This window comes from Seriola lalandi, unplaced genomic scaffold (genome assembly GCF_002814215.2).
Source record: "Seriola lalandi dorsalis isolate HSWRI2012SDOR001 ecotype SW California unplaced genomic scaffold, Sedor1 jcf7180002054689, whole genome shotgun sequence".
NCBI classification, from domain to species: domain Eukaryota; kingdom Metazoa; phylum Chordata; class Actinopteri; order Carangiformes; family Carangidae; genus Seriola; species Seriola lalandi.
The window spans coordinates 505,687-515,912 of NW_019525242.1; the positions used below are offsets into that span (position 1 = coordinate 505,687).

General features: G+C 44.3%; 1 protein-coding gene across 11 annotated transcripts in view; it reads left to right on the top strand.

The window, feature by feature from the left end:
- The window catches only part of tns1b (tensin 1b), a 171,457-nt gene that overhangs the window by 106,524 nt on the left and 54,707 nt on the right, over nt 1–10,226 (top strand). For 4 of the 11 annotated variants that reach the window (XM_087178478.1, XM_087178479.1, XM_087178481.1 and 1 more), the window contains one exon: nt 6,021–6,062. In XM_087178478.1, coding sequence (XP_087034604.1) covers nt 6,021–6,062 — 42 coding nt within the window. Of the gene's footprint in view, nt 1–6,020; nt 6,063–8,842; nt 9,008–10,226 lie in introns of those variants that run through there. The other 7 variants (XM_087178477.1, XM_087178474.1, XM_087178483.1 and 4 more) reach the window with 4 other exon arrangements.

Consider the following 10,226-nt stretch of genomic DNA (forward strand, 5'->3'; position numbering starts at 1 on the left):
GGGTGGGCTCGTTGGTTGAAGGAGACTCACACAAACACACACACACACACACACACACACACACACACACACACACATTTAGGCACTAGGATACAGTCTAAAAAACAACAGCAGCCCCATGTGAGGTCATAGACACGACTCACTGTGCACCCGAACACACGTGCAATCATGTACAGTTCAGCCATGTGTAATAAAAATGCTTTTTTTTTAAACACACACTTACACACACACACACAAACGCACACACACACACGCACACACACACACACACACACACACACACACACACACACAGGATCAGCTATTGCAGGCTCCACCTCGCTAGCTGAACATAAACCCTGAATCATTCCAACACTCACAATCAATGCTGTCTGTTTCTTTTCACAGAGTGATACTCTCTCTCTCTCTCTCTCTCTCTCTCTCTCTCTCTCTCTCTCCCTCTCTTCTATCTTTGTTCGTCTCACACCCGCGCTCACACACACCCAAAGTGGTGATTTTAACCACTCTGCTGTCCACACTGCGCCGGCTGGGGCCGAGCTAAATGGGCTGTGTCTTAAGCTGTAAGGACGCACAGCTATATATTTAGTCCTGGGTCATTTCCCAAGAGGCTCTGCCCTGGGCTACGTTTATCCCCACCGCTCGAGGGGGGAAACTCCCAGCGTGCTCGCTACCTCTGCTCTCCTAAAGGAGTGGGCTATAATTTGGTCAAATTGGTCAAAGGAGCCACTGTGCTCATGTGAAAGAAAGCACATGGCAGCTACTGGTGCTGGCAGAGATGAAGAGCTGTGGGTGAAAGTTACACTGTGGAGACGGGCACGTGGCCGCGTCGGTGTTCCCTCATCATGTTTGTTTTCGCGTGACAGCTTTTACAAGAACGCTCGAGCACGAGTAAGAGAGCAGAAGCCTCTTAAACTCAGGCCTGTTGCAGGTGATTAGTGCTCGTCTGTGAATGAGCTGAGTGTTGCGTCCTGGACGGGGTGACGGTTGCGCAGCCTACAGGGAGGATTTTAAAGGGGCTATCTCATCCTATACAACCTGGGTTTTATTTGGTAGTTTCGGATATCGCCCCTGTTGGTAATAATAACATTCTGCTCCCAAAGTTAATTACTAAGATCTGGGAAAAGTGGCGACCTTTCTAAAACAAAAAAAAAACCCCAAAAAAGTCAGAACACAAGGAGTCAGACAAACTCAAACAACAGTGAAATTATGACCTAGACTTTCTGTTTTTAAGCATCTGGTTTACAGACTGACTTCTAACTCGATCTCTCTGTACTCAGCACACATTGTCAGTGCAAAGAGGGGAAATTAGTGACGTTTCATGTGTTCTCGCTTTCAGTTTCAACTCCAGATAAAGCTGCGTCGATCACTGGATCCCAACCTCCGAACTGTGGACTGTAGCCACAGAGTATTAGCTGCTGGTTGGAGAGAAAATGATGTGATACGGCAAAAAACATCTGAATCATAATTATGATATGACTTTATAGATCAGTGGTTCCCAACCTGTGAACGGGGCCCACAGGAGGGCCCCGAAGATAGTGTAAGTGGGCCAAGAAATCCATTGCAAAAGAGTACAATTTTATATATATATATATATATATATATATATATATATTAGAAATGTTTAAATTTTTTAAAACTAAATGATATTTAAAAACTTTAAAACTCAGGAAGAGTTAAAAGGAAAGGTCAGATGGTGAATCGACATGTGATCTCCTCTCTGTCAAACAAAAAAAGAAATATTAAGCTTCCTCTGTTTTCAGTTCAGTCCTGACAGTTTCATTATCATTAAAATAAAGAGTGCTCTGAGCATCATGTCTCCTCTGTATTGTTACCGGGTCGGATGTGGGCCATCAATATTTTAGAGATCATGGGCCATGAGCTGGAAAAGGTTGGGGACCTCTGTTAACTCCCTTTAATTTGGTTGTCCATCTGGACTGCATCCTTCCTCCTCTCTCTCTGCCCACAACAACAGGATATTAATTTTGAATTATACTATAATAGAAGTCTGTCAGTCGTTAGCACCCACAGATTGAATAGCTTCAGTTTGCTCCTGTGGTTGTTGCAGCTACTAGCCTTCCACTTTATCTGCTGTTGTGGTTAGCAGCCACTGATATCAATATAAAAACAATCCTCAATGAAAAAAACTGTTGAATCAGGCTAAACTGCTTGTTTGTAGCGATGTTGTCATGTCCCCAAATCTCAGCAGCTACTTTGGAGAGTCCAGTGTTTTCATAGCTGATACAAATGAAGGCCAAAGCTGTGAAAATAAAACAGGAGCGTTTCCTTCAGATAATCTGTGATCAGTAGCTCATCATGTGATCCGTAGCAGCTCGGTTGACGGACTGCGCTAACAACCCTGCAAACCTCCCTGATGTTTTCCACTCCGTGCTGTAGAGCAGGAAACACTGAACCTGACATTTTATCCCGCTGTTTGTCTGTTATTCCGTCTGTTACTGTTTCACCACCACATTAGACATCAGCAGCTTGTATTTAGCTGCTATGAGAAGAAGTGCAACATGATGCTCAGCTGACTTGGCTCAAGGTGGTGGCGTGGCTCTGAGCTAGGGATGAGCCAGAGTCGGACAGTTTGAGTATCCACTATGGGTGATGATTCTTTTTTATTTTATTTATTAAGTTGATGCAGTTACTGTCTAACCAATATATTTCACCATTGTTAGGCCTTATCAAGTGCACTGGGACTGTAAGGTTTGTGTTGTCACTCTGTCTGCAGGTCCTGCAAAGCTCTTGGCTACAGGATGTTGATGTTTGTCTTGACTCTTGCATCTTTGCTGATTATGGTTGAAGACGACCCTGCTGCAGTTTGCTCGATGGTTGCGTGGCTGACAGTCACTGTTGGGCCTCAGGTTGGAGGATTTCTCAGATGTTCAGCTACAGAACAGGGAGTTGCAGTCGTGTCCTGACGTAGGGCTGCAGGACTCTGGGTAAAAATGAGAAACACGATTGTCTCTCTTAAGAATTAAGATGAGGATTCAGGATGTGTGATGGTGTCCATTACTGTCTGCCGCAGGCTTTCTTGATAAAGGCCAAGTGGCACTGAAGACAGACATTGCAAATTATTCACATCATGGCTTTAAATGCAGTGCTGTCTGATGTGGTCCAGTTTCTGATGTCAGAGTTTCTCAGCTGGACATGAACATAGCACTTCAATTTGGCTCTGAACTGAGTTCCCCTGTGAGTTGACCCTGGGATTTGACCTCTTGGTCTTGAATCTGAGTGTCACTATGACACAGCAAATTCAGGGTCAGAGAGGATGATGTTCTGCTGTGTGATGTTAAACCAATGAATCATTTCAGTCTATGAAATAAACAGTTTATTAAAGCTAAGTCCATTCTTGGCTTGAATATGTGATTAGGCAGATGCATGGCGGGGGGTTAGGGTCTGGATGGAAAAAATCTTTGATACCGGCTTCAGTGCTGCAGGTCTCCTTCACATGTTTCCTTTGAAGAGAGACTCTAAACACTTCCTCTGTGGACTATTTTGCTGATACACAACTTCCCATGCTTTCTGAATTAGATGTCCCGGCAACGACGCACACACACACACACACACACACACACACACACACACACACACACACACACACACACACACACACACATGCACTCGCTAGCCATCTGGCTGCAATTGCACAAAGCGGAAATGCACATGTTAGAATATATCATTGTGAGAATTGTTTGTGTCTGTGTGTGTTTTTTCTGGGTATGTGCACAATGGGCTCTATTTGTGTGAAGATGCCTGTGGCTGCAAACTGTAGCCTCAGAGCAAATCCACAGTCTGCATTTAGAGCCTCAAACATCAGCCTCCTGTTTCCTCTTCCTTTATTCCTGGAGGCAGCGCTGCTGTCTTCCATGTGTCTGATGCGTCACGCGACACACAGCTACGCACCTGCCCGGCAGAGACGAGGAGCAGATCTTTGGCTGTTTTTAAAGCCGTATGTCACCGGCGAGGCTGCAGCTCAGGGTAGACAGAGGATGATTCTCTCACTCTCTCCCCGGTTGGTGGTTTAGTCTGGGCTTTTGGAGTCTGTGTTCTGAGGCCTGCACAGCCAGACTATAATTTCCCCCCTTTGCATTTACTGTTTATATTCCAGTGAAGCTTTCTACCGAAGCAGAGCATCCTCGGTGTCGCTGCCCAGCTCTCTGTGTGGGACTGTCTCCGCTGTGATGAACGTTGTAACAGTATAACTCTCTGCTCTTCTGTCGTTTAGCCATTTCAGTGATGAGCTGGTGATATTCTGCATTTTCTCATTGTCACTAGATCCTATGAACAGACTAAAACCAACAATGAACTGATCCTATTAACAAGCCTGGTACAGCTTATCCCTCTGTGCCATAGAGCTCCAATGTTGTCTAAAGCCACACTGTTGCAACTGGTTACATCTCTCTTCATTAATAGGAACATGCGCACTGTAGTTCAAGTCAGTCCCACATACTCCATACTCAGCATTAAATTCTCCCAAGTTTACCCAGTGTGCACTAATCCGCTGTAGAAAATAAACAAACTGACTATTTCCTCTTGTTTGAGTAACATCTGCAAAAAAAAACAGCTCAGCCCTGCTGTTTTATGAACTCATTTATGACTTTTTAAAAATTTAACTGTGTAGTTGTGACTCATTTTTAAAGATTTATGTCTCCTGTGAGATCAAACGGGGCCCTGGGAGGAGATGGACTAACACATTGTTATTTTGTAAGAGCAGCCTTACTCTTAAAATCGCCCTTGTATTTGAACAACACGGGTAGGAATTTATCTCATCACTCATGACTTTTAATATGTCATCCACCCAAATGATCAGGGCTGTTATAATCCAGTGCCTGGGTGTCAGCAGTTACTAGCACTTTTTTGTAGCTTAGTTTGGAGAAAAAAACATTTTTTTCTTTCTCATTTCTTTTTTTTTTTATTTAAAAAATCAAATCTATGCTTTCCTAATTTATATTCAGTTATTCAACAATATTTCATAAAAGAATAAGAAATAATATAATATATGATAATAAAGAAAACAATATCTTCATTACTTATAACACTTTTACAGGCTGTTTTTGGTCAGTCCTAAAAGATGTTGCGGTTCAACATCACACACCCGTCCATTTATGTCTTGGTTTGTTAAGTGCAGACAGTTACTCAATCATCTAATCACTATGAATACTCAGGACTCCATGATCCACCTGTGCTCTGCACCAGACTCTGGCTCATCACTCAGGATGCAGGATACAGTCATTTGTTGTGTACTATATATAGTTTTCTGCTGTCAGACATATTCCCTCCCCTCTGCTTCATATAGATATGACTGGTGTTTATAATAACAGCCTGGACTGAATTTTTAATGCTTCATTTAGTATATAACATCTGTGTATGTTGAGTCTGAGGTGAGCCACGCCCACACAAGCTCATTACATCATGCATCACTCCGATGGCTTTTTTTCTTCTGCTCTCCACCATGACTTTCATCTTTCTCCCTCTGTACTCCCAAGCCTGCCCTCCCATCTGTCGTTTCCTCTCTTTCCCTGACCATCCCTTCATCCCCTCTCTATGCCCTTCTCATCTCTTCCTCCCTCCTTCTCTCCCTGTGTCCCTCTCTGTCCCGTTCCTCTCTCTCCTCTGTCTCTGTTGGCCCGATCCTCCCTCTCTCTCTCTCTCTCTCTCTCTCTCTCTCTCTGTCCATAGCTGTATATGGCGTTGAAAAAGAGAGTTCCACGGATGAGCTCTCTGGTCTTGGCTAATGGAAGCAGACTTGTCTCTTTGTGTAAATATTTGCACAAAGGGATTATAGATGGTCCCACGCATTCAAGGTGGAGCCCCACTCCGCTCCAGGCCACATTAGGGCAAGGAATGGTGCTGAGTGTGGCTGTAACGTAACATGAGGGGAGATGAGAGATAAGGTGACATGAGATGATGTGACGTGACACAACAAAACACAGCGGTGAGATTTTGAGGTGTTTCTGAGGTGTTGCAGGTTCTGATCTCACTTTCTGTCTCTTTCTGTCTTTGTCTCGTTCAAACAGGCGCCGAGCAGTGACCTCCCTCTCAAACATGTAGACACCATGGTGAGTTTCTATTTGTGTGTGTGTGTGTGTTTTTTTTTTTAAATATTTCACTCACTGAAGGAGCCCATTCTTCTGCCTCTGCGACGCTGGTGGACAGAGCATATGTGTTTGATGTGGGAAAGGTATGAATTGTGAGAGGATAGACACGTTCCAGCTGGTATAAACAACAGCTTCTTCTACTTGTACTTCTTTTACAGCAAGAAACATTTCAAACAGCTGAAACTTGTCATCAATAAAATGCTTTGCAGAACAACCTCAGGTCTATTCCTGATACATTACAGTCTACAAATGATTATTTCAGTGTGGGGGGTTCCACAGGAAGTGATGTTTGTTTACTGTTGGCTGTTGGGACTGGCTTTGGAATATTACAAATGTTATTTACTGCCCGGTTTTCATGTAGTACCAGCTTTTTTGTACTAGATGACGACTAGCTTCAAATTGCTTTGTTAAAACCAGATGAACAGTCCTGCAAACAGCAAACAAACAGCTGGTTTCCATGACACCTATTCCTGAAGGATCAGACACTGTAGGTATCAGTCTTTGTGACGCAAAGTTTTCAGTTTGTGCATCCTGCCGTGCACACAAGGCGTGCAGGTAGGTCAGAGGTCGGGGTGCAGGTGGTTCACAAACCAAATTTATTATTAAACCGACAAGGGTTTGGAAACAGTAAGTGGCAGTTTTAATGTAAAGAATGTTTAATTGTGAAGAAGGCAAATCCATCCATTGTGTTTTTATGGCTGTTTTGAATGTTGTTGTGTCTATATGACACCAGTGGTTTGACCATGGATCTATTGATCCTCAGCCCAGATGTCCCAGGCGTTCTATCACCTACACATTGTTGTTAAGGAAATATTGATAGAAAGTCTCTCCTCCCCTACAGCACGTGCCCGTCACACACTAAAATAATCCGAGTATACATGTTTGCCTTGAGCTCACTTGGCTCTAGTTGTCTATGACACAACTTCCTGTGAGTTGTATTTTGTCTGGGAAAGGAAGGCTCAAGTAACCAATTTAGAGTTACCACCCAAAGCCAAGTGCCCACTTTCTCCACAAGGACCAAAATAAACACAAGTCCACCAGTGTGCCTCAGTGTGTGTGTGTGGCTGCTTTTATTGGCATTTCCTTTGTTATCCCTCAGTTTTCTTCACTACAGTGTAGTACAGACGAACACAAGCCCGTCTCTCTGTCTTCAGTTTTCGCTCTCGAGTCATCGTTTGCTCTGCACCTTAACTGAGGGGCTCAGCTTGAAGCTTGTCATCACTGCACATATGTGATAAAATGAGTGTGTGTTTGACACATGCTCTATGATCACATGCCTGTGCGTGTTGCATGTGTATATGCATGAGTGTCTTACTGTGTGTGTGCGTGTGTGTGTGTGTGTGTGCAGCTGCTACTGTCTGGTCATGGGCATTTGCTGTGTGGTTGCACTGTGACGTCTGGGAGATATATGACCACGCCTCATCGCCTCGGAGAATCAAAAAGATTCGTCTCATGACTGTGTGAGCCTCTCTTGCTTCACTGGATCAGTTTCTACTTTCGTTGGTTCAGTGTGTTTCTTGACTCTTGTAAGTTTATTTATCCAGTTGATTAGAAATAGAAATTGTTGAATCGGACGGTTGTTTGATGAAGAAGCAACTTTTCTAGAAGCTTCTTCCTCGACAGTCTTCCTCGGTCTTTATGAGTCATCCGCATTTCGTATTTGTAAGAAAAAGTTGCGAAAATCACAGGAAATAGGCAAAAGTGCCAAAATCACCTGTGCAAAACACTCGACTGTATTAAAGGTCCTACATTGTATAAAGGCAGATGTCCATGTGTTGTGTGATTATAGATCAGGTCTAGCTTCTATATTAATACTGTGAAAGTATCAAAGCCTCAGTCCACAGAGAAACACACACAGCCTTTATTCAGAAGCTGAGCCTTAAAACCAGCCGTCAGGACTTCTGTAACTTTGTGATGTCACAACAATACAACTCTGCCTCCCCCCAAGTCCCGCCCACCTGGACCAACCATCCAACCTTGCAGGATTTGGTTTCTCTGAGTGTTTACCTGAAATCTGTGATATTTTTATTGGATCACTCAGAAAACAGTCAGCCAATCAGAAGAGAAGCTCAGAGCCTCTTCTCTTCTGATTTGCCCTCCAACCTGTTGTTACTAGAGCTCCAGAGAGAAGCCTGAGAGAGGAGTTGTAAAACTACATTGAGATGGTTTTTAGTTCTTAAAACCACAAATATATCTTCTCATGGTTCAACACTTCAAATAAAACACAGCAGAAGAGGAAAATATGGAGCTTTAATGTCAGATTATAGTTTCACAGTTGAATAGATATACGCACAAACACACATCTGGTGGGACTTGACTCTAGACACAAAGTGGTGAAGAGCTACAGTCAGCTGATCGTGTATGTGCGTGTGTTTGTGTACAAACATGCATTAAACCCCACATGTTGACCTAAAGAGACAGAAGCAATTTAGATCCGTACATACACACACAAAAAAAAAAAAAAAACAAGGGAGGGAGAGAGGGAAAAGTTGAATATGAAGGGGAGAGATAACGTGATGGGAGGCAGAGTGAGAGAGAGGGGGAGGGTGGCCAGCGCACAGACGGAGAGAGGGAGAGGAGGAAGGGAGAACTCAGAGCGGACGGAGGGACGAGACGAGGAGCTCTGTGGAGGAGTCTGGTCTGAGCTGGAGCATGTAGTGGCCCACTGCAGGCAGCTGCCCAAAATAGAGCCCTTGGTTCTCTTTTTTTTTTTTTTTTTTTTTTTTTCTCCTCCTCCGCTGTCAGAGAAAAGGGAGAGGTTTCACAGAGGAAACTTCACAGCCGGACACAAAGCGGTGAGAGACAGAGGGAGCTCTCCAGAGATGAACCGAGGAGGGTCTTTGAGAAGGCAGCTCTCCTCTTTGAGGGGGGCATGGCGATGGAGTACTGGCTACCTTTTCAGGAAGGTAGGATGAGATGGATGGATGGATGGATGGATGGATGGGTGGATGTAGTGTCTTGCAACAGGAGGGTCACCCGGAAAAGTAGTCAACACGGGTCTTGTAGCTTCTACTTTTCTCATCTGCTCCTTCCCCCCCTCATTTTTTTTTTTTTGTTTTGTCACAGAATCAGTTCTCTCGTCTCTTTCGCGGACTTTTACCAGCCCCCAACGTCTTCTGCCCTTCCTCCTTCCCTCCTTCGCTCCCTTTGCTCTTTCTCAGATGGTTAATTTGTATGGCCTGCTTGTAAAGTCAACCTCCCCAGATGGTTTTCATCTGGAAACAGGCCTGCAGGACCCCCCACTCCAGTTCCCACCTCCCCCTCCTCCTCCTTCTCCTCCTCCTCCTCCCCCTCCTCTTTCTCCAGTGCAAGTTCTCAAAGGAGAGAGGCAGGTTTTTTGGATGCGGACTTTGTGGCGTTCAGAAGCTAATGGTAGTTTGTTTCAACACAAGAAATATATACAGTAATCCATGATTTCCTTTTCGTTGCAGCTGTGATTTAAAAGAGGACACGTATCCCATGACTCATTGCAGTTTATTGCTGTAGAGTACACTCCATTCATAGACTCCTGGTACTCCAACATAATGATGTCTTTCAGTCTTTTAAGGACAGGAACATCAATGTGACCACAGTGAAAGTTATTGTCATACTCCTGACCGTAGCTTCATTGGCGATGCTTTCATTTTCCCACATGGTTGCACTTTCATGTAAATATTGTGGCTCATAAAGTCCACTGCGAACCACTTCAGACTAATGTGAAGCAAAAACTGTGAATTAGCTGCAGCGCAAGACAAACGCCACCTCCTCTGAACTCTCTCTCTCTCTCTCTCTCTCTCTCTCTCTCTCTGCTCTCGCACTTTCTAATTAGGATGTTTCTATTTCTTTGTTTGCTCGCTGGTTCAAGCCGGTGGCACCATGTCATTTGTGTTGGCGTAGCAGCGCTTTCTCAGACGTGTTTTTACCTTGATGGTTCGATCGTCTCGCAGTAGTAGAAGACCTGCAGCACCACTCAACACGAGCACTCTCAGATCTCTTTGTGCTCTGCGTCCGCCACTGAACCTTTTCTTTTCAGGCCGTTTCTCGCTCATTCATCTCTGTCCTCCTCTGGATTCTCGCTGCGCTTTATAGCCCCTTGCAACATACTGAAACGTTTAGGCCAGAGCAAAGACAGAAAAGGGGGTTGGG